This window comes from Platalea leucorodia, assembly GCF_965183815.1.
Source record: "Platalea leucorodia genome assembly, chromosome: Z".
NCBI classification, from domain to species: domain Eukaryota; kingdom Metazoa; phylum Chordata; class Aves; order Pelecaniformes; family Threskiornithidae; genus Platalea; species Platalea leucorodia.
The window spans coordinates 94,173,606-94,196,020 of NC_138858.1; the positions used below are offsets into that span (position 1 = coordinate 94,173,606).

General features: G+C 63.2%; 3 protein-coding genes across 3 annotated transcripts; 1 reads left to right on the forward strand and 2 right to left on the reverse strand.

Annotated features, from left to right (window-relative positions):
* Positions 1 to 3,475: 3,475 nt before the first annotated feature.
* LOC309602887 (alpha-2B adrenergic receptor-like) lies at positions 3,476 to 5,031 on the reverse strand. Its single transcript, XM_082337001.1, has one exon. The coding sequence runs from the start codon at positions 4,857 to 4,859 to the stop codon at positions 3,714 to 3,716; it is 1,146 nt and encodes a 381-aa protein (XP_082193127.1). The 5' UTR covers positions 4,860 to 5,031; the 3' UTR covers positions 3,476 to 3,713.
* A 1,159-nt stretch (positions 5,032 to 6,190) lies between these two features.
* LOC309602889 (ELMO domain-containing protein 3-like) lies at positions 6,191 to 12,475 on the reverse strand. The gene is given in 11 exon segments (XM_082337003.1): positions 6,191 to 6,969; positions 7,744 to 7,871; positions 8,017 to 8,093; positions 8,717 to 8,847; positions 10,268 to 10,390; positions 10,750 to 10,873; positions 11,056 to 11,069; positions 11,072 to 11,194; positions 11,540 to 11,602; positions 11,927 to 11,996; positions 12,300 to 12,475. Coding segments are annotated over 11 exon segments (1,128 nt in total). The 5' UTR covers positions 12,375 to 12,475; the 3' UTR covers positions 6,191 to 6,769.
* A 1,448-nt stretch (positions 12,476 to 13,923) lies between these two features.
* On the forward strand, positions 13,924 to 20,925 carry LOC309602880 (all-trans-retinol 13,14-reductase-like; the record flags this gene model as incomplete). Its single annotated transcript, XM_082336985.1, has 11 exons — positions 13,924 to 14,086; positions 14,861 to 15,043; positions 15,668 to 15,909; positions 16,513 to 16,714; positions 17,356 to 17,553; positions 17,651 to 17,770; positions 18,497 to 18,635; positions 18,810 to 18,919; positions 19,214 to 19,380; positions 19,733 to 19,892; positions 20,361 to 20,925. 11 exons carry the CDS (start codon positions 13,924 to 13,926, stop codon positions 20,504 to 20,506), a joined length of 1,830 nt encoding a protein of 609 aa, XP_082193111.1. The 3' UTR covers positions 20,507 to 20,925.
* Between the last annotated feature and the right edge of the window lie 1,490 nt (positions 20,926 to 22,415).

A 22,415-nucleotide genomic window follows, 5' to 3' on the forward strand; every position in this document is an offset into this window, starting at 1 on the left:
CAGCCCCGGTCCGCAGCCCCATCGCCTCTGGGGACACAGGCCCAACCCCAAACTCCATCCCGGGGTCCCATTCCCATCCCAGGTCCCCGTCACCCCCAGGAACATCAGACCCATCCCTGTCCCGGGGTCCCAGCCCCTTCCCAGGTCCCCGACACCCTTGGGAACTTCAGCCCCATCCCAGGTCCCTGTCACTCCTAGGGACATCAACCCCAGCCCCGGTCCGCAGCCCCATCACCTCTGGGGACACAGCCCCAACCCCAAACCCCATCCCGGGGTCCCAGCCCCATCCCAGGTCCCCATCACCCCCAGGGACACCACCCCCCATCCTTGGTCCCCATCCCTGTCACCCCCAGGGCCATCACCCCTCAAAACCTCCAGCAGGGAACCGGGGGAGCCGAAATGGGCTGAATCTGCCCGAAAACACCCCAAAAAAGGCAACATTTTTCACCTGCCTGCTGGGGCTGATGCTCTCACCCACCCGGGGGCTGGCACAGCAAATCTGCCTTTAAGTGCAGCTGAGAGCTTTTATCCCTTAATCGTCCTCTGGTGGGGAAATAATAAGGGGGAAAAAAAAAAGAAAAGACAAGAAAAAAGGAAAGAAAAAAAGAAAAGACAGGAAAAAAGCAAAAACATAAGAAAAAAAACTTATTTACTTGGAAGGGAAGAGGAGGCGGGAGAGCTGGGGGCTGCTGCGATACCCGGGGCTTTGGGGGGCTTTTTAGGGGGCACAAAACAGCGGGGGGAGGCGTCTGGGCCAGATCCTGCCCGCCCTGAGCCCGCCTTCTCCGAAAACGGGCCCCTTCGCACTTTTTCGGGCTTTTTCTCACTTTTTCTTCTGGCTTTTTCTTGCTTTTTCTCACTTTCCGGGGGACCCCAATAACAGCAAAGCATCTTCACGCTGCGTCGCCCATAAAATATCAGTGAAACGGGAAGATTTCAGGCAACACAACCCATTTTTTTTTTAAATTTTTCAATATTTTTAAACACAAATGGGCTGCCGTGGCTCCCCCCCGCGCCACGGTGGCTATGGTTACCGTATCTTCCCTTCCCCGGCTTTTATTGCTCTGCCATTAAACCCAAATACAAATAAAGAGCTTTTGCAGCCGTTCCCAGCTCCTTATTTTTAAATATTTGAACGGGAACGTGCATTTTTTCCCCCGTGAAGAAATAATTTTCCCCCCGCCGGCTTCGCGCCTGACCTTCCTCCGCTGACGAAAGTGGCCAAATTTTGTCAAAACTCCCAAAAATAAAATGAAAGATTGCGGGAGGGATCATCCCAGGCGCCGGCGCCGAGGGTTTTGGCACGTCTATCATGTTATTATGATATTTCATAGTATAATTAACGGGCGCTAATTAAAAGCCCGAAGCCCGGCCTCGGGGGCAAGCCCTAGAGCAGCCCCAGCAGGAGCAGGCTGAGCCCTGGCAAGAACTCATTGCACCTCACAGCATCATCCAAGCTCCCTGTGAGGGCTTCTCACACCAGTTTAAGGCAGCGCCTTCATACTGGTCCCAGTTTGGGTCCTGAGCATCCCCCCAGCCCAGAGCAGCACCCGGGGGAGGATGTCAGCAATTAATATTTCTGCTCAATTAACTTCCCCCTCCCGTCGCTTCCCCAGCGCTAACGAGGGGATGGCAATTATTCCGGCGGCGATAACGCTGGGGCCGGTGGGTCAGCGGCACGGCGGCTTCACCGCGGGGGTCAGCCGCTGCCCCGAGCGCCGCGGGAGCGGGAATAAACGCCCGCCAACCCGTTTCAACCTGTTTGAACTCGTTTTAACCCATTTTTTCGGCAAAAAGCTCATCCTGCTTGAGTTTCTGCAGCCCTTTTTTTGCAACAAACCTGGTTCTGCTGAATATACGGGGGGTGGAATTAAGGAATCGCCATGGCAACCCGTGGGCTGTTTTGGGGGGATTAGCGGGGAGCAGAAGGGGGAGACATCGGGGGGGCAGAGCCGGCGGCGCTGGGGGTCCGGGGTGGGCAGGGGGGATCGGGTCCCGCTGGGGACAGGCTGGTCCCATGGGGGCCATGCCCAGCCCCACGGGGCCACTCGCAGCCCTGTGGGACCACGGCCAGCCCCACAGGACCCCACACCCCAACACGACGACACCCGGCCCCGCTTCTCCCCGCAGCGACGTGGGGTGCGAAGCGGCCGGCGCAGCTGCGCGGCAGAGGGGCCGCAGCGGGACGCGGCGCCGGAGGCCGGGAGCGGGTCCAGCCGCCCCGGGGCCGGGCTGGCGGGGGTCCAGCGGCTCGGCGTGCGCAGCCCCGCGGCCCCAGCCCCGTTCGCACGACCTCTCCCACCCCGAGCATCCTCCCAGCGCGCCGGGACGGGCCAACGGCCGCCGGCCGTGCCGGGCTCCAGGGGAGGAGGAGAGCAGCCGGGCTGGGAAAGGGCTTCCCAAAAGTTCAGCTGGTTTGGGGTGGGTGGAGGTGACGTCCCGCAGTGGGGCAGGGAGATGGGGCCGACCCCGCCGCTGCGGAGGTGAGATGTCCCCGGCCACATCCCCCGGCGACGGGGGGTACCGGCGTGGGTGATGGCACCCCAGCATGAGGCGTGATATACTGGTGGGGGTCACCGAGCACTGGTGGGGGTCACTGAGCACTGGTGGGGGTCACCATGCACCATCACAAGTCACGATGCACCAGTAGGGGTCATGATGGACCAGTGTGGCTCACGATGCACTGGTGGGGGTCACGACACGCCGGTAAGGGTCACCACACGCCGGTGTGGGTCACCGTGTGCCATCGTGAGTCATGGTACAGCACTCTGAGTCACGACACACCAGTGTGGTCACAACACGCCGCCATGAGTCATGACACACCAGTGTGGATCGCAATACCCTGCTGTGGGTCGCGATACACTGTCACAAACCACAACACGCCAGCGTGGGTCACGATGCTCCACTGCGACCCATGGTTACGCTTGTGTGGGTCACGATACCGCGGCGTGGGTCACAACACCCCAATGTGGGTCACAACACCCCAGCGTGAGCCACAGCCCACGACCCCCCCGCAGCCCCCAACACGCGTCACCCGTACCCCGGGTGGGCAGCACAACCTTATACGAGACACCAGCGAATCCCCTATAGCAGCCACTGGCGAATCCCCACCCTGCCGGGGTCCCCCAGCACCGGGCTCCGTCCCCGTCCCCCGTCGGGTTGAATGTCCTCGGGGCCGGCGGGCGGCAGCTACAGAGATTTATTCTTTGGGGTTGTTTGGGGCTTTTTTATTTTAATTATCGTTATTTATTCCTTCCCGGGCGCTGCCATAAATAACCGCCCCCTCCCAGACATCGTGTTCCCGCTCCGCCGGCACACATTCCTCCCGGCCGCGCTGACGGCCGTCACGGGCCGCGGCTCTTGTCCCCAGGGACGGGGGGGACGGACACCCCCTGGGACCCCCCACCTCCCCCCCGACAAAAAGTGACATTTTTTTCTTATTACAAAATATCTTTTATTGTTAAAAGGCCACGGCGCCGCCCTGGGGGGGAGGTCTGCCAGGTTGCCACCGGGCCACTGGGGACAGGGGTCGTGGCGCGGTGGCATGTGCCCCCCGCCCCGGGCCCCCAGGGAAATCTGGCAGCGAGAGAAGGCGGGAGGGGAACCCGTCATCGCTTTGGGGGGCTTCAAAGCCCCCCCCAAACCCCAGGGACGCTCCGGGCGGGAAGCGCAGCCGGGAGGAGGAGGAGGAGGAAGGGGGAGGCCAGAGCCCCTCACCAGGGCGTCGGGGCGCGGCGGCGGCAGAGGAGGCGGCGGAAAGCCTTGCGGAAGTCCTGGTTGAAGACGGTGTAGATGACGGGGTTGAGGGAGCTGTTGCAGTAACCGATCCAGAAGAAGAACTGGAAGACGCCGTCGGGGACCTTGCAGCGCCGGGGGCAGAGCGCGCCCAGGCTGTAGAGGAAGAAGAAGGGGAACCAGCAGAGGACGAAGACGCCGATGACCACGGCCAAGACGAAGGTGAAACGTTTCTCCCGGTTGACCTGAGTCTTCCTCCTCCACGGGTTCAGCGCCGGCGGTCGATGTGCCAACACCACCCGCCCCGTCCCGGTGGCCAAGGTGTCCCTGGGGCGTCCCCCGGGCTGCGGGGACCTCCCCGCCCCGGGGCTGGGGGACGTCGGGGGCTCCTCGGGGCTCAGCAGCGAGGTCCTGTCTGCCGGTGGGCCGGTCCCCGGGGCGTCCGCGCCGGCCGGGGGGGGGGCGTTCGGTGGCACCGATCCCGGCGGTTTGGCGCTGGCGGGGCAGGAGCGGTGGCGGCGTTTGGCGATCAGGTAGATGCGCAGGTAGACGAGGATCATGATGAGACACGGGGCGAAGAAGGAGCCGACGCTGGAGGAGAGGACGTACCAGGCCTCCTCGTTGAGCTTGCACTGCGGCCGCTCCCCCGCCGCCGCCTTCTTCTCCCCCTTGTAGACCAAGGGCGGGAGGGAGATGATGGCGGCGATGGTCCAGACGATGAAGATGCTGCACTTGATGCGCCGCGGCGTCCGCTTGGCGTTGTACTCGATGGCGCGGCTGACCGACCAGTAACGGTCCAGGCTGATGGCGCAGAGGTGGACGATGGACGAGGTGCAGAAGAGCACGTCCAAAGCCAGGTAGATCTCGCACCACGTCTTCTCGAAGTACCAGTAGCCCAGGAGCTCGTTGGCCAAGGAGAAGGGGATGATGAGGGTGGCCACCAAGATGTCGGCGGCCGCCAACGACACCAAGAAGAGGTTCTGGGGCGCCCGCAGTGAGCGGCTGCTCAGCACGGCCAGGATCACCAGCACGTTGCCCGTGATGGTGAAGAGCACCAGGAAGGTGATGGCGGCGGCGATGGCGGCGGTGGCTTGCACCGAGTAACCGCCCTCGGGGCCCTCCATGGTCCCGCCGGCTGCGGGCTCCGGCCGCCGACGCTCAGCGGTGCCCCGGGGTGCGGGAGGACGAGGCCGCAGGGTGCTGGGGGACACCGGCGCCCCTTGCCATGCTGCCCGCCAGGCTGCCTGCCCTGCCTGCTGGTCCCTGCCCTGCCCGCTCGTCCCTGCCCTGCCTGCCGGCCCCCTGCCCTGCCCGTTTGTCCCTGCCCTGCCTGGTGGTCCCCTTGCCCTGCCTGCTAGTCCCCTTGCCCTGCCCGCTGGCCCCTTGCCCTGCTTGCCGGTCCCTTGCCCTGCTTGCCGGCCCCTTGCCCTGCCCGCCGGCCCCCCTGCCCTGCCCGCCGGTCCCTGCCCTGGTCCCCTTGCCCTGCCTGTACCTCTGCTTTCCCCTGCCTGCACCCCTGCCCTGTGCTGCCTGCAAGTCCCTTACGCTGCCCGCCCTGCCCTGCCCGCCCCCTGCCCTGCCTGCATCCCGGTGCCCCTGCCCTGCCCTGCCCTGCCCGCACCCTACCTGCCGCCGCCGCCGCCGCCGCCGCCGCCGGTGCCGGTGCCGGTGCCGCCGGGCTCTGCGCTGCCGGGCGCCGCCTCCGCGGGTTTTTAAGCGGGAGCGGGGGGGGGCCGAGCCGCCGCCCCCGGGGCGGAACAGGGCGGCACCGGGGGATCAGCGGCCGCCGGCGGGGCCGGGCTCCGCTCCTTCCCCCGCGTCCCCCTGGTCCCCGCGTCCCTTCCCCGCATCCCCCCAAGGTGCTTTTTCTTCCCGCACCCCGTCCCCCCTCCTCCTCCCGCACCTCCACGTGATTTACGCAACAATTCAGTTTTAAGAGAGAAAAAAAAACCCTTTTTGCCCATTTATTCGTTTTTTTCCAGCCAGGGGAACGTTTTCCGGCCCTGCGGGCGCTCGCCTCCTCGGAGGGGCGAGGGCAGGGCTGGGCGACGCAGGGCTCCGCGGCCCCACCAGCTCCCCCTGCTCCGACGCTCCAGCGTCGCTGGACCCCGGCGCTCCAGCTCCGCGCTTTTCGGGGCCTTTTCCCCTCTTTTGCAGGCTGCAGATGCTTTCGGAGCATCTCCAAGCGCCGGCTGAGGGCTGACGGCAGGCACGGAGCAGCCGTTGCCGCTCCCGGCTCGTCCCCATGCTTCCCCCGGGGATGGGGCTGTAATTCGGGTTTCATAAAGGGGGAAACTGAGGCACGGCGGGCTGGGAGGGGAGGCTCCCGGGCGCCAGGCAGACCCCGCTTCGCCCTTCCCCGCAGCGGCCCTCCGCCAGCAGAAACCCTCTCCCCTCACCCCGCCGCAGAAACCAGCGCCAAACCCCGCTCCAAAAGTCTCCGTTAGGCCAAGAAAAGCATTTTTTCCTCCTTTTAATAACTTATTGAGGCGCTGACACAGCCCTCCCGGGGCTGCCGGAGCCGGGAGTCGATGCAGGAGCGCTCTCACCGTGCTCCAGCTCCACCTGGAGCATCGCCGAACTCTCCTGTGAGGGGTAAAGACAGACGGCAGCGCGGATTCCAGACAGACAGACGGACTACCCCAGCCTGAGGTCAGTGGCTCATAAAAATGCACCCGCTCTGCCACGTTTTCTGCCTTTGCGCCTGGAGATTTCTGCCTGGAGAGGGTCGAGCCCCGCAGCTCGCTCCCGCAATGCCACCAGCGCAGCCGGGGCGAGAGGGGGAAGGAGCGGGCCCCCCTTTCTGGGGCTTTAGGGCAAAAAATCCGCCCTCGACGGCATCCCAGGCGCCCGGCCGCCCTCAGCTCGGTCCCAGACCCTTCCCGTGCCGCGCTTCCCAGGGCAGCGGCCACCTCCCATCGCTCCGCGCCTGCCGCCGCGACCCGCACGGCCCTTCCCGAGCCCCCGAACCAGAGGCGGCGGCGGCCGAGCACCCTCTGCCAGCGGAGCTCCCTGCGGCACGTCTGCCTCGGGCTCAGATCAGTCGGGCTTCCCCCTCCAGCTCAACCTGCAGGTCGCAAACGCTGGTGAAGTCGATCTCCTCGCCGGCCCGGCTGCCGGAGGCGGAGGGAGAGGAGGGCTGCTGAAGGCCGGCTGCTGCGGGGTTTTGGTTCACATAGGCCTCCAGGGATTTCAGGAGCTGCTTCGGTTTCTTTTTGGTGGATAATTCCAGCTCTGGGGAGGTCAGAGGGAAACGCGTGAGGAGAGAGCGAGGTCTGGGACGCAGCGCGCTCCTGGGGTAAGGTTTTGACCCATGTATTATTTCTGGTGGCCCAGCGTATCCCCTCGGGAAAGGCAACGATTTTGTTGTGCTCGGGATGAGAGAGCACGGAAAGCTCTGCACCAAAACCCCCAGCCGAGCTCAACATCAGCCCGAGCCCCCCGAGATCCCCCCGGGAGGGAAAGCCCGGGGAGAGCGGACGGAAGCGGAGCCCGACCGCGACAGCTGGACCCCGATTTAAGAGGGAGCCATTAGCGCGGCGCAGCCGAGCAGCTCTGTTGACACCAGTCTCCTCCGGAGTAAATAACCTCGCTGGTTAATTTAGTGCTCGCTGCGAAAAGCACGCCGTCGGCGACTCCGCTACAAACAGGGCTTACGCAACCGCCCCGCGCGACGCGAGCGAGCCCGGGGAGCGAGAAACGTCCCCGTTGTCACCTGCCTCGCGCCACCGCGACACAGCACCCTTTGAACGCGGCGGGCGCTTCCGCGGGTGCTCACCTTTACGATTTGAGATGCAAAATGGCGGGGAAAAGCACCCCGCAGGGCACTCGGCTCAAGATTGTTGAAAATCTCGGTGTGAGATTAAATGATGAACGGTCGGGGCTTTCTGGGCGCTGGGGCTGGGCTCCGCAGGACACAAACGGGCTGAGAACGCGCCGGGTTTGTCCTCCGGGCCCCAGGTGATTTTCCTCGGCCGGGGAAGGAGGGGAAAGCGCGGGGAAACGCACCCTTTAGGAGGAAGCCGGAGTCGGCGACGGTCTTGTGCTGCCATTTCCAGACGCGGTAGAGCTGCAGAAAGGCCGCCGCGTACAGGTCGTTCAGCACGGCAATGACTTGCTGCCTGCGGTTGCACTCCCTGAAAGGGACAGAGAGGGGTTCAGCCGCCGTTCCGAGCCCCTGGGGAGGGACCCCGCTAGTGGGAACGATGGACAGATGGCTTTTGAGGCCCCCAAAACCCCACCCAGCCCGGCTACAGAGCCGTTGGCTGCTCCCGATCTCACCTGGAGAGACGTTCCTCCCTCAGGGCCTGGAGGACGATGCGGGTGATGTTCACGGACATGATGCAGAAGGGGAAATTCTGCAAAAGAACGAGCGTTATCGCAGCTCGGCTGGCAAAAGGCTCCTCTCTTGCGGCACACGGAGGCGCCCAGACACCTCCAGCCCTTTCGTGCCTCATCCACACGGCCCCAAACCGGGGGGACAGCAGCCACAGGCAACAGATCCACGTAGCAGGATAATAATGCTACAGATACAGGCTCAGATGGATACTGTGGGTCAAGCTGAGCTGATATCCAGGCTTAAACCCAACCATTTCCAAGACCAAAATGCCAAGTTTAAGGAGACGGGCTCCACTCGCTCCCATTTTCAGGCTGCGCCGCTCTTCGCCCGCTTCTCCAGCCCTTTTAACCTGCACAAGTTCAGCTCCGAGCCAGGATCCGGGGAGCAAATCTCCAGTCTCCACCGGGATGCTAAAAATCTCATTCCCAGCATAAAGCCAACACCGGGAGCTTGGCTCCCGCCTCTGATGGGAGCTTTCTGGGGACCACCTTCCTCCCCTTGCCAGCGCGAGGGGGATTAAGCAGCAAAAAAAGGCAAGCCCTTCCTCTGAAGGGAAGGATTTTGTGCTTCCCTTCCCCGCGCGTCAGAAATAAAGGGGTGGGCACCCCCACAGGCAGCGAGCGAGGACGGGGAAGGACGTGCCTGGGTTTCGTGCTGGGACAGCTGGAAGATCTCCCGAGCCAGCGGCAGCATCTGAGAGTCCATGACGAAGTACAGCATCTGCATCAGGCCCAGCATCCCTGTCCCTCGCAGGTCAGTCCCGGGATCCACACCTGGAAGAGCGGGACAGCGCGGTGAAGGCAGGGACAGCCCGGAGTCGCTCTCTGGTCACCCCCCCGCTTCCACGGGCTCTTTATACCCCGTCCCGGTGAATCACAGGGGAATCCCAGTGATTCCCTTCAGGAACCACATCCCGAGGGAAAGCTTTCGGGGAATTTCCCTAACCAGAGCCGAACGGGTGCCGCAGCCTCTTTCGCGTGGGCACTATCAAGCCCTTGCTCTCCCACCCACGCGCCCGTTCCCACAGCTTCTCTAGGAATAAGTCGCCCCACGCTCTACCTGCCCCAGGGCTGGTAAGCTAACGCTTCGAACCAGTCGTGCGCTCGCCAGGGCGGAGGACCATTCCCCTCCTCTTGAGGGTTTCAGGCTCCATTAAAACCCGGCCTATTTAACGCGTGAGTCAACCAGCCCGAAACCTCCTGCGAGGCCGCACGTGACAGCTCTAATCACGCTGTTTTTCTTACACAGCCGAGGCTGAAAGCAACCTGCGACGCAACCTTAGTGACAGAGCCCCGACCCGCGCCTCGCTAATAACCCAGCCCTCCGGAGACGGCTCATTAGCCGCAGAGATCGCTCGCTAATGAAGAGCATTAACGGCCCGGGCAAAGCGGTTATACCAACTTCTTGTTATGCCCACGCCAGCTGGACACGGGCAACCGGGGCAGCGGGTATCGGTGTTATCTGGCCAGCCAGTCCAGATGTCGTACTGGTCGTGACAGCTGGCTGGGGCAGCGACAGATCTGCTACGAAACCAGGGCTCAGTATCGGGGCCACTCCTGGTTAATATCAATGGTCTGGACGAGGGGACCGAGCCACTCGCAGTACGGCCGCAGACGACACCAAGTTGGGCGGGAGCGTTGATCTGCGGCCGCCCCTCGAATGCTGTGCTCAGCGCTGGGCCCCTCACCCCAAGGCGGCCATGGAGGGGCTGGAGCGTGGCCAGAGCAGGGCAGCGAGGCTGGGGCAGGGGCTGGAGCACAAGGCTGGGGAGGGAACTGGAACAGGACGAGAGGGAACGGCCTCAAGCTGCACCAGGGCAGGTTTAGGCTGGATATTAGGAAAAACTTCTTCCCCGAAAGGGCTGTCAGGCCCTGGCCCAGGCTGCCCAAGGCAGGGGCTGAGTCCCCATCCCTGCAGGTGTTTAAAAACTGGGTAGATGTGGTGCTCAGGGACATGGTTTAGTAGTGGGCTTGGCAGTGATGGGTTAACGGTTGGACTTGATGATCTTAAGGGTCTTTCGCAACCTAAATGATTCTATGGAACGGCAGCAGGGATGGCAGCTGTGTGAAGGGAGAGGGAATGAGCAGCAAACCCCTTGCGCTGCCCCTGGATCCCACCTCCGGAGGAAGGAACGGGACCAGCACGCTCCCTCTCGGCAAAGGTTGGCCCCAGAGGTCTCTCCCTCTGCCCTACCTTGAAAGCCGAGCTCTTCCCAGTGTGCCCCGTAGCGCGGGCAGCCCAGCCTGGAGCGGGTTAGCTTCTTGTAAATGGTCTGCAGGATTCTCATGTGCACTCTCTGGTTGTCATCCAAACCGCCTGGCGGAGAGAAAACACCCCTCGGCATCTAAACACCACCGCTGGGCATCCCTGCCCCGCTGCCCTTGAGCGCCAGCGCAGAGCCACGGTGGGGAAAGAAACGGCTGCCAGCGTAAAGCCAGAGCCCAGCTGGAAATGAAACCCTGCAGCCAAGAATGGCTTACAGCAACAAGGAGAACACCCCGGCTGTGTTTGTGCTGCTGGAGGGGAGAAGGGAAGGAGAAAAAAAGCTTAGAGGTGCAGAAACACAAGTAATGCTGCACCCCGAGCCCCCCTCGAGTGGCTCCCCACGAAGCTCTCACCACAACGGTGACGCCGGCCGGGCCAGCGGCTCGCGGCGGGGCGGAGGGGACACTCACACTGCGCCATGGCCAGAGCCAGCTCCCGCTCTGCCTGCAGCTGCGGCTGGAGCCGGGGAGGGCCGAAGAGGAAGTGAAGCAGAGCAGCCAGGCCTTGCCTGCGCGCCATCGCCTGGACTTTCTTCTGCGGAGGAGAAAAACATGCAAAGAAACGGTCAGGGCCAGTCCCTCGGGGAATCGGGCAGGAGAGAAACCCGTGGGCAAGCTGGGAGGGACGGGATCACGCGAAGAGCCGAGCCGAGGAAAGGCGGAAGGGAAAGAGGGGAGCGCTGTGCTTTTCCCGCCGCGCTCCCCTCTCCTACTTACTAAAACTACCCCCCCGAGAGAGGGCGAGAGCGCGGGGCCTGCCGTACCCTGCACTCGGAGAGGTCGGCTGTCTGGAAGTACTGCAGTGCTTCGTTGAAGGAGATCAGGGGCGCGGCACCAGCCGCTGTCCCCCCCAGCCCTGCAGGGGGGCAGAGAACGGCATTAGCCCCCCCAGCCTCAGCCCTGCCCTCCGCTCCAGCCTCCCCGTGTGGAAACGAGCTCCCGCCTCAGGCCAGAGCGGCTGTTCCGGAGCAGGAAGCTCGCTCCCAGCTTCCAGCAAGGCAGGGGGGCGAAGACTTGGGGAGCTGGGGGAAGGCAGCGGGTCTCCCGCCCCCTCCAGGCCTTCAGCCCCTTCCCCAGCTCTCCCCCCCCCCACACAAATGTCCCCCAGCTGCACACCCAGGTCCCCTCCCCTGCCCAGACCTCCTCTGTCCAACCCTGGAACAACCCCCCTTATCCCCGGCGGTGCCAGCCTCCGCCGTACCTGACTGGATCTCTTCCACAGCCTCCCATTCCTCCTGGGCTCGCCGCAGCTCCTCGCTGACCTCTGCCAAAAGAAAGGCATGCCAGAGGTTGGAGTCTGCTGGGAGCCCGGGGGGCGTCTGCTCCCTTCCCCCGGCACCGCTCAGGCCATCTCGGGGCAGGATTTCCCCTTCTGTGGGGAAATAAATCCTGACCCAGGCCCCCGAGACGCTACGAGGTTTCTCCTTGGCAAATCGGGGACAAAGCGAGGCCAAGGCTTCACCAAGTCGGAGCCAGATTTGCCTGCGAGCCCAGCGCTGGGCTCCTCGGGCTCCCTTTGAGCTCCCCAGGTGTTTCCCCCACCAGAACACAACGAGATCAACACAAAGGCAGCAGAGGAAAAGCTTACCAGCGCCCGTGGGCTGCCCCGCTCCCCGCACCAGAGCCTGCAGGAGCCCATTTTGTCTCAGAGCCGAGATCTACGTGGGGACAGAGAGAGGGGCAGCCGTCACCCACCACAGCAGACCCCGAAAACTGACCACTCCCCGAAATCCTCAGCTCTTCCCTCAGGGGGAACCAGCCCCGTCCTCGGCTCGCGGCCTGAGGACCGCGCCAGCCGGCTGGGCGCATTACCAGCTCGGGTAACGGACAGATCGCTTTCGGTACCCCCGAAAGATCATTTTACACGGACGTAAATGAAGGAGAGCGATGAGGGGTCCCAGAGGGCGGGGGGCGCGGCCGCGGGGCGCACGGCCGCGGCAGGGCTCAGGCCTGACACGCACGGGCAGGGACTTGCCGGGCGGGGGGAACCGCTGCCGCTCCTCAGGCCGCTCCGAGCCCCCGGCGCCGCCGCTCATGCCCTGCGGGGAAGAAGGCGGCCTCCCCCCTCGGCGGGAGCCGCGGCGGAGCCTCAGGCGGCGGGGCCGGGTGGCCCCGGGGGTGTCCCGGGGGGGTGACAGCCCCGCCGGCCCCGCAGGGCCCCTCCGGAGGCCTCGGGCCTCTCCTGCGGCCTACGGCCCGCCGGCCCCGGGGCGCCCCTTCCCGCGGCCCCGCCCGCTGCCCCCCCGCGGTTCCCGGTTCCCAGCCATCACCCCCCGCTCCCCCAGGCCGCTCTGCCCTTTGACCCGCCGCCCTTTGACCCCGCGCTCACCGGAAGCGGCGGCTGCGCCTCCCTGCCCGCCCGCCGGTCCCGGCGCCGCCGCCGCGCGGTGCGCAGGCGCGGCCGCGCTGCATGCCGGGAGCTGTAGTCCGCCCCGGGGGACACGGGGGCGCGGGACTACAGCGCCCGGCAGGCGCCGCGCGGGGGGGCGACGGCGGCGCGGGAGGGTCAAACCGCGGGGAACGCGGCCGGGGACCGGTGCCGGCTCCCGGGGACCGGTACCAGTGCCAAACGCCGGCTCCCAGTGCCTGGTACCAGTGTCCAGTGCCAGCTCCCAGTGCCCAATGTCTGCTCCCAGTGCTAGCTCCCAGTTCCCAACACCAGCTCCCAGTGCCCAGCATCAGCTCCCAGTGCTCCATACCAGCTCCCAGTGCCCCATGCCAGCTCCCAGTGCCAGATTCCAGTGCCAAACACCAGCTCCCAGTGCCCCATGCCAGCTCCCAGTGCCAGCTCCTGGTGCCCAGTGCCAGCTCCCAATGCCGAACACCAGCTCCCAGTGTCATGTCCCAGTGCCCAGTACCAGCTCCCAGTGCCCTGTGCCAGATCCCAGTGCTCCATACCGGCTCCCAGTACTCAGTACCAGCTCCCAGTGCACGGTACCAGCTCCCTGTGCCAGCTCCCAGTGCTGAACACCAGCTCCCACTGTCACCTCCCAGTGCATGGTACGACTCCCAGTGCCAGCTCCCAGTACTCCACACCAATTCCCAGTGCCCCGTGCCAGCTCCCAGTGCTGAGCAACAGCTCTCTGTGCCCAGTGTCACCTCCCAGTGCCCAGCACCAGCTCCCAGTGCTCCATATCAGTTCCCAGTGCCCAATGTCATCTCCCAGTGCCCAGTGCCAGCTCCCAGTGCTGAACAACAGCTCCCAGTGCCCAGTGTCACTTCCCAGTGTGCAGTACCAGATCCCAGTGCCAGCTCCCAGTACTCCACACCAGTTCCCAGTGCCCAGTGCCAGCTCCCAGTGCTGAACAACAGCTCCCAGTGCCCACTGTCGCCTCCCAGTGCCCGGTACCAGATCCCAGTGCCAGCTCCCAGCGCTCCATACCAGCTCCCAGCGCCCTGTGCCAGCTCCCAGCACCAGCTCCCAGTGCTGAACACCGGCCCCCAGTGCCCAGCGCCACCTCCCGGTGCCCGGTGCCACCTCCCGGTGCCCGGTGCCAGCCCCGTTCCCCCGCCCCTCCCGGGCCGGTGCCGCCCTCCCGTTCGCGGCGGGGCGGAGCGGGCCCCGCCGGCAGCCGCCGCAGCGCCATGTGGCCGTTCGCGCTGCTCTTCCTCGCCCTCCTCCTCCTCCTCCTGGCCCGGCTCCGGCGGGGCGCGGGCGGCGGCCCCAGCCCCTTCGCCGCCGATGCCCGGCGCCCGCCCGCCCCGCTCGTCACCGACAAGGCTGCGCGCAGGACCGTCCTCAAGGCAGGTACGGGGCTACGGGGCAATGCCCGCCCCAGCGGGACCCCGGGGCACCCCAGCCCTCAGCCCTGCCGGGGGGCATCACCCCCGGGGCGGCATCAACCCCCCGGGCGGCATCTCCCCCCGGGGCGGCATCAACCCCCCGGGGCGGCATCTCCCCCCGGGACGGCATCACCCCCCGGGGCGGCATCACCCCCCGGGGCGGCATCTCCCCCCGGGACGGCATCAACCCCAGGCGGCATCAACCCCCGGGGCGGCATCTCCCCCCGGGGCGGCATCACCCCCCGGGGCGGCATCTCCCCCCGGGGCGGCATCAACCCCAGGCGGCATCACCCCCCGGGGCGGCATCTCCCCCCGGGACGGCATCAACCCCAGGCGGCATCAACCCCCGGGGCGGCATCTCCCCCCGGGGCGGCATCACCCCCCGGGGCGGCATCTCCCCCCGGGACGGCATCAACCCCAGGCGGCATCAACCCCCGGGGCGGCATCACCCCCGGGGTGGCGTCTCCCCCCGGGAAGGCATGACCCCCAGGGTGGCATCACCCCCTGAAGCAGCATGACACCCCCAGGGTGGCATTAACCCCCCAGGGTGGCATCATCCAGCGAAGTGGCATCACCCCCTGGGGCAGCGTGACCCCCCCCAAGGGTGGCATCACCCCCAGGGTGGCATCGCCCCCCGGGTGGCACCACCCCCAGCCAGGTTTCGGGGCCACCCGCCGGGTACCATGCGCCCACCCGGGGGGTGCCACATCCCTCCGCTGAGGATGCCACCCCTCCCCAGTTTTCTCGGCAGATAAAGTCCCCGAGGGGCTCGATGCCATCGTGGTGGGCAGCGGCATCGGGGGCCTGGCAGCCGCCGCGCTGCTGGCGAAGGCGGGCAAGCGGGTGCTGGTGCTGGAGCAGCACGGGAAGCTGGGGGGCTGCTGCCACACCTTCAGCGAGAAGGGCTTCGAGTTCGACACCGGTACGGCCCCCGGCGGCGTTTGGGGTCCCAAAGCCACCCCCGGCGGACGGGGAGGTGTGGGGGGGTGCCCGAGGCGGGAGCCGCACCCATAACACTCGTGGGGACCCAGCACCCGCCCCGGGTTATACAAGCGCTTTTTCTGCATGAGCGACGCGGTATCGCACACCTTCGCTCCCGCCGAGGCGCTGCCGGTCACACCCCGCCGCGGTGACACCTATAGAATTCCCCGTATCCAGCTCAGCCCCTGTAGAATTCCCTATCTGGGGGATGTCACCTCAGGACACGTCTCCCTCGGCCAACTCCTTCCAGCAAGACAAAGTCCATCCCCGTACGTCCCTTGAGTTGCATGGGATTAATTATTTACAGCAATATAGAGGGGGAAAAAATATCAACGCATAATAAAATTCCTAAAAGCTGCTTAAAAACCCGGCGGCGAGCGCTTGGTTTTCCCTTCAACCTGGAATGGGAGGCGGATTTTTCCCGGCTTTTCCCTTTCCCCTCCATACGGAGCTACTGGGGGGCGGCGGAGAAATAAAAGCAGGGTCCTGTGCATCCCAGGGGTACGCGATGGGGTGCAAAAAAAAGGAAAAAAAAACGAAAATAAATGAAAAATACCTCTTGCAGGTATCCACTATGTGGGGCAGATGCAGGAGGGCTCCATCACCCGCTTCATGTTGGACCAGCTGATGGAGGGGCAGCTGGAGTGGGCTCAGCTGCCGGCTGCCTACGACACCGTGGTTTTGGGGGAGCCCGGCCGCGGCAGGACGTATCGCATCTATTCGGGGAAGAAGGAGTATTTCCAAGGCTTGAAGGAGCAGTTTCCCGGGGAGGAGGCTGCTATCGATGAGTTCGAGCGGCTGGTGAAGGTAGAGGGGGCTTTGGCTTTGCCACCGGGATTTTTTTGGCTCTGGTCCTTCTCTGCAGGGTTACGCAGGGAGGGGGAACTCCCCCCCTCACCCCAAACTCAGATACTGGGCAACTGCAGAGAATAACGGCGCTGCATAACCTGCCCGGCCCAAAAAGTGTTGGGAAACGTGTCAAAAATCTCCCTTTTCTGCCTCAAAAGCCCGGCGCCGCACCCAGGGGTTCAACCCCGCTCCCTGCGGATGCTCGTGGCCCCATGGGATGTGCTGGGGCCCCTGCGAGCCCCGACACCTCCCAGTCCTCCCAGGCGGTGGAGAGGCTGCAATCATCAAAACGGTGCTAAATTAGCATGAATTAATTTAAGCTTTGAAACCACTGCAAGGGCTGGGAGCCCCTGCCCCAGGGGAGGTTTTTTGGGGGTGCCGGTTCTTCCCTTGCCCGCAGCTCCCCGGGATTCGGCGCTTACGAGAGGCTGTCACCTCTCTGCCAGCCAAGCAGTAAATTTAAGGGGAAAAAAGATGCTTTTGAGCATCTTTCGAGCCCACCCTGGGTTGTCCGCAGCCCCCGCGGCGGCGGGTGCTCAGCAACAGCCTCCCCTCCCGCAGAGCGTCGGCAGAGGGACCGTGCTGGTGGGCGCCTTGAAAATGATCCCCCGGGCGCTGGCCAGGCTGCTGTGCCGCTCGGGGCTGCTGCCGCGGCTCAGCCCCTTCTGCCGACTGGCGTCGCGCAGCCTGAAGGAGGTGGTGGACGGTCTCACCGCCGACCGCGAGCTCAGGGCCGTCTTCAGCTACATCTTCCCCACCTACGGTAGGTAGCCAGGAGGCTCCGGAGTGTCGTGGAGGTGAAGTTAAACCCTTTAGAAACAAAAACCCCCACGAAAACTCTTTTATTTGCTTTTATAAGGGTGTTGCAGTTTGCAGGCGAGGGCTGCTGCGTGCGTGGATGCTCCGCCAGCATCCTTGTCCCCAAGCCAGCAGCTGGTTGTCCCCATCGTCCCCATTTCTCGCCTTCGACTCTTTCCCTCCGCATCCTTCAGCTTCACGGCGTGGCCGCGTCGCTCCTCCGACGCACGGGAACGTCTACCCAGCCTTAACCTCGCGCTGGCACCACCGCCCTGGCCTCGCCGTAACCCTTTCGCCCCGAGCCTTCCCCTTCCCCTTCCCTTCCTCCTGTCCACCCTGGGGATTTGCCCCCGGCCCCCCATAACTCGGCCGGTTCAGGGGGTGCACCCCAAGTTGTGGAAGAGCCATGGGCTTTGCCACGGGGCCACCCACGTCTGACGCCCTCCCTGCTCCTCCGGGTACCGATGACCCAGCGTTTCTCACCTGCATCCATCCTTCCTTACAGCATCGCGCCCAGCTGAGGGCATTCCTCATCCTAAAAACTTCAGGATAAGCCACAAAACCACGATTCAGCACAAATTCACCTTGCGCTGCCCCTTTTTTCAGGCGTGGTCCCCTCCAAGGCCAGCTTCTCCATGCACAGCATCCTGGTGAACCACTTCCTCCGTGGTGCGTGGTACCCCAAAGGGGGAGCCGGGGAAATCGCCTTCCACACCATTCCCGTTATCCGGAGAGCTGGAGGCAACGTACTGGGAAGGGCGCCGGTGCAGAGGATCCTGCTGGACTCCCAGGGCAAAGCCTGCGGTGAGCACTGGCACGGGATGGGGCACGCGTGGCTTCTCCCCACCGCGGCATTGCTTTTAACCGGACCCGTTCCTCCCCCGTCGCCTTTCCCTTCCAGGCGTGAGCGTCAAGAAAGGCCAAGATTTGGTGAACATCTTCGCTCCTGTTATCATTTCGGATGCCGGGATCTTCAACACTTACGAACGGCTCCTGCCGGCGGAGGCGCGGGCGCTGCCTGGTAAAACACGGCAGCGTTGGGCTTCATTGGGGTTACGGCACTGGTCCCCTTCTGAGCCACATCAAAAAGCGGCTTCTTTATAATCATTTCTTAGACATCAGCAAAACCCCGTTGTTTATGTCGCGGCATTCAAAACACCACCCCTGGCCATACATTTCTTTGCAGGGTTTTTAATCAAGCCTGAATTAATTTGCCAAAACTGGCCATACAGTTGGTAAAGCCCTGGTTTGCTGCTCGGTTTCCCTAAAAAGCACACTGTAGTGCCCCAAAACTTGTGAAAGTTGGTGAAATGTCCGCTTAAAGTTGGGTTTAGCACTGCCACAAAATCTTCTGGCTGCTTTGGAAGGGGCACGGTTGGGCGGAGGGGGGCACGGTTGGGTGGGAGCTTTCTGGGCAGCCACATGGTCCTGATCTACAACCATTCAACGTTTGCAGAGCAGGAGCGCATTTGACTCCAAGAAGGTCACTAAACCCAGCCAAAGCTCAAGCTGAGGGCACCCCAAAGCATCCCCTATAGGAAACTGCAGCGCTGCTGCCTTCCTTACAGTTTGCAGGAGTTGCCATCCCACCCCTTGAGCACACATGGGTTGTCAAGATAAATCAGTTTTACAAGCCAATGCGGGAGCAGTGTAGATATGAGTAGGGCTTCTTCTAGGAGAAACCACTTCTCCATAGCTGAGGATCCCAGAAAATACTGATTTTCCCCTTCTTCCCTTCGTATCGCAGAGATCCAGTCTCAGCTTCGCATGGTGACACACGGTGAAGGGGCTCTCACCGTCTTCGTAGGACTTAATGGCTCAAGGGAAGAGCTGGGGCTGGAGCCCACCAACTACTTCGTGTACCTAGGAAACGACCTGGATGAAATGTAGGTTTGGCTTCACCTTAAACGTGCTTTGTTAAGCGTAAGGAGATGAATTCCTGGGTGGTGACTCAGAAAATGCTCTTGGCAGATCCTCGCTGCATGGGGATTCGGACGTAGCAAGTATTCACGGAAAGGTTTGCGTCAAAACCCACCTCAAACCCTCGTATCTCCCTGCAGAACCAATCGCTACCTGGCTTCTTCCAGGGAAGAAGCTGCCAAGAACATCCCTCTCCTGTTTGTCACCTGCCCGTCAGCCAAGGACCCCACCTGGGAGATGAGGCACCCAGGTAAAGGCTGAAGCCCAACCACACACGCTTGGGAGGGGCTTGAAAACTCTTGTTGCGTTTTGATTCGTTTGATGAACTGCAAACGAGGAATTTCTCCTAAAATAGCCATGGTCAAAGCTGCCGAGCAGGTTGCTCATGGAAAGTGGTCTTCAGGATAACTGGATGAAGAACATGGGACCAGAAAGGCCTGGGGACATCCCTGGTGTTTGCATGGGGATGGCTGGATTCGTGGCAGCGAAATGGTGGCATGAGGGTGGGCAGGGGGACAACCGCCCCAACCTTGTCCTGCTGCAGGTAAATCCACACTGGCCATCGTGACCTTCGCCAAATATGAGTGGTTTGAGGAGTGGAAGGACAAGCAGGTCAATAAGCGGGGAGACGATTATGAGGAGTTGAAGACGACCTTTGTGGACACCATCATGCAGGTTGTCTTCAAGCTCTACCCTCGCATCGAGGACAGGGTGAGGAAACCTGGGGTTGGTGGGTCCTCCAGCTCCTCTCCTGGCTCCTGTCTACTCAGCCCCATCCCGCAAATGTAGGAACCGGGTCTGGGTCTGCTGGACGTGAGGTCCAGCCAGGTAGCGCGGCACCAACCCATAGCCACTGCCTCCTGACCATGCATGGTGCAAGGAGGGGGACGATGGTCCTCCAGGACCATCCTGGGACCAAACTTGGCCAGAACCAGCAGCCAAGGGCCTGCAAGGAAACCTGTCCTAGCCTGTACCCCATGAAAACAGCTTTCTAGAGCACGAGACGCCTCACACCATCACCCCTACCCCTTGCAGACCACGTTGTCCCCTTGTCCCCCCCCAGATCGAGTACATCTCTGGAGGGACGCCCCTCACCAACCAGCACTACATCGCCAGCCCCAGAGGGGAGATCTATGGCATCGACCACGACATGGCCCGCCTGCAAGCCGAAACCATCGCCACTGTGAGGGCACAGACGGCCGTCCCCAACCTCTACCTGACAGGTACCATGACCACCACCCAGACACCACGTTCTCAGATGAGGACACCTCTGGGGAAGCAGGATACGGGGGGAGAAAAACCTTCAATGAAATAAGGGGACAAGCCGCAGGGTGCCATGGGGCAAGGCAAGAGCCGCTGGAGCACGTCCAAGTGGAGCTGCATGGTCCCAACGGGAGGAGAAAAGGACTGTGCCTCCTCCAGCTCCTGGATGTTGTCTCCCTGCCCAGTGCTGATTTATTTTAGCTGGGCAGGATGAGGCCCTTTCCCTGCTGGGGAGAAGGAAGGGGTCAAACAGGGAGGGGTTCTGTGGGTTCAAACCCCAGGGTTGGTGTGGGGGCAGCTGGGAGGCGGGTGGTGGCTGGGGATGGTGATGCCCAGCAGCACTGGTGGTCAGCTGGGGATGGAGAGCGTGGGCTGCTCATGGGTCCCCACCGCAGTCGCTGCCATCACCGCCTCCTGCTCCCTTCCAGGGCAGGATTTGTGCATGAGCGGCTTCATGGGAGCCCTTCAAGGAGCCTTCATCTGCGCCAGCGCTGTCCTCAAGCGCAACCTCTACGTCGACGTGGCATGGCTGAAAAGGCGCACGCAGGCCACCAACGCCAAGAAGAGGGACTGATGCCTGCCGTCCCAGCAGCCAGGACCTCCCTTTCCCCCCAGTGCCTTATTTTCAGCTGCCAATCACCCATAGCACATCCTTCTCTAACGCAAAGCCAAAGGATTACAGCGCAGAAGACCCCGTACCCATTTCCAGCCAGCTTGCTTTGGACCTTACCCACCTAGAGCTCACCTCCTTCCACCACAACGTCCACCGCTAGCGAGTAAAAGCCAGCACTGATCCCTGGCCGCCCTTTTGAGGGCAAACCCCTTCTCCCGGCGTGGGGAAGAAGAGCTCCAAGAGCTGCCACGGGCAGCAGTGGCCACGAGAGAAGTCACAGCAACCCCAAAAACCAGGCTGCACCAGAAGGCAAAACCCAACAGCTTCTACCAGCAACACCCCTTGGTCGCTTGATCCCCCACCAGTGTCCGACAGCCGCCTGGACCATCGGAAGAGCATCGACCTTCACCCAGACCCGCTGGCTCAAGGGCAGCGAGCCCCCGGGGATGCTTTCCCCCTTTCAGACGGCAGCTTTGGCGCCGAGTTGGGCTCCTAAAGCTTCGCTGGGCTCGTAAAGCTCCACGAGGGACTCGGAGCCCCGGGGCTTGCGGAGGCAGAGGAAGCAGCACCTCCCCGGGACAGGGCTGTGCACGGGCTTGTCCAAACAGCATCAGGCAGTTTGATAAATCCCTGCCAGCTGCTGGACCGGCACCGCCTGCATTTAAGCAAGGGGAAATTAGGCCAGCCTAAGCCCCAGCGCGGCGTTTTAACGCAGACGCCTGGGAAAGGCCGACGGACACCATCCTTTAGCAAGGAGCCAGCTCCTGGCTCAACCGGGAGGTGGAATAAGCAGGTTCTTCTGCCATGCCGAGGCCAGGCGGGAAGGCTGGAGTGATTTAAGCCAGGTTTAAAGCTGTTTAAGAGCAATAGTGCTTGCTAGCTGTACGGTGCCTTGCTGCAGCAGAGCAGCAGGACCAGCGTGCTCTGCAGCGAAGCAGCCCCTCGGCCCCGCCACGCCGCGATATCTCAGCGCTGCTCTACCCTCCATCGCCCGCAGACGTGCGATGGCGCAAACACCCGCTCCTTTAGCAAGGAAAAAAAAAAAAGTCTAGCCTTTCTGTCTGCTGGGAAGAGCTTGGGAACATGATCAAAGCCCTCTCCAAATGGGAAAGGGAAGCACGTGAGACCAGAAATAAATAACGGTGATCATCTTGTGATCTGTGCCTTGTGATGTGGGCTCAGCAGGGCTGGCGGCGGGGGGCAGGGGAGGGCTGCTTTTCGACACTCCAGGTCAGGAATTTTGGGAAGGGAAGGAGAGAGGGGATGCGGCTGAGACCCGTCCTTGTGAGCATGGCGCTGCAGCTCATCCTGCACCGGCACGGGCTGTTTCGGGGAGGAACGATGGCAGAAGTGCTCCAAATGGGTACCCCAAGCGGGCAACACCAGCGGGCCAGCGCCTGCTGCCCCCCGGGAGCAGGCAGGGTCAGGCGATGAGCAGCCCTGGCCAAAAAGCCCTGCCAGGAGCTCGCGGGGGAAGCTGGAAGGGGCCGTTTTCCCCGCCGCCAGCGATGGGAAGCAGGAATTGCCTGGCTTTTTGGGGAAGACTCAGACAGGGCAAGTCTGGATTGCCTGGCTGCTCCCAGCAATGCAGGCGTTCGCATCCCCCAGCCCTGCCACCATCCCCTTGGGGAAAAAAATCCCCTTTTTCTTTCCCCTCCCCACATATGCCCCAGGCTGGACGGTGCCAGCCCAGCCCTCTCGTAGCCGGCGATGCCCGTTGAACCCGGGGCGAGCCATGGCCCTCTCCTGCCCCTATGAGTCACGCCCGGGTGCCATCTCGCTGCCGTGGCGGGTGACAGGGCATCGCTCCCGCCTTGCCCTTGAAAATCAGCTGCACGGGTGCTGAGTCAGCCGGCGGAGCAGGATACGC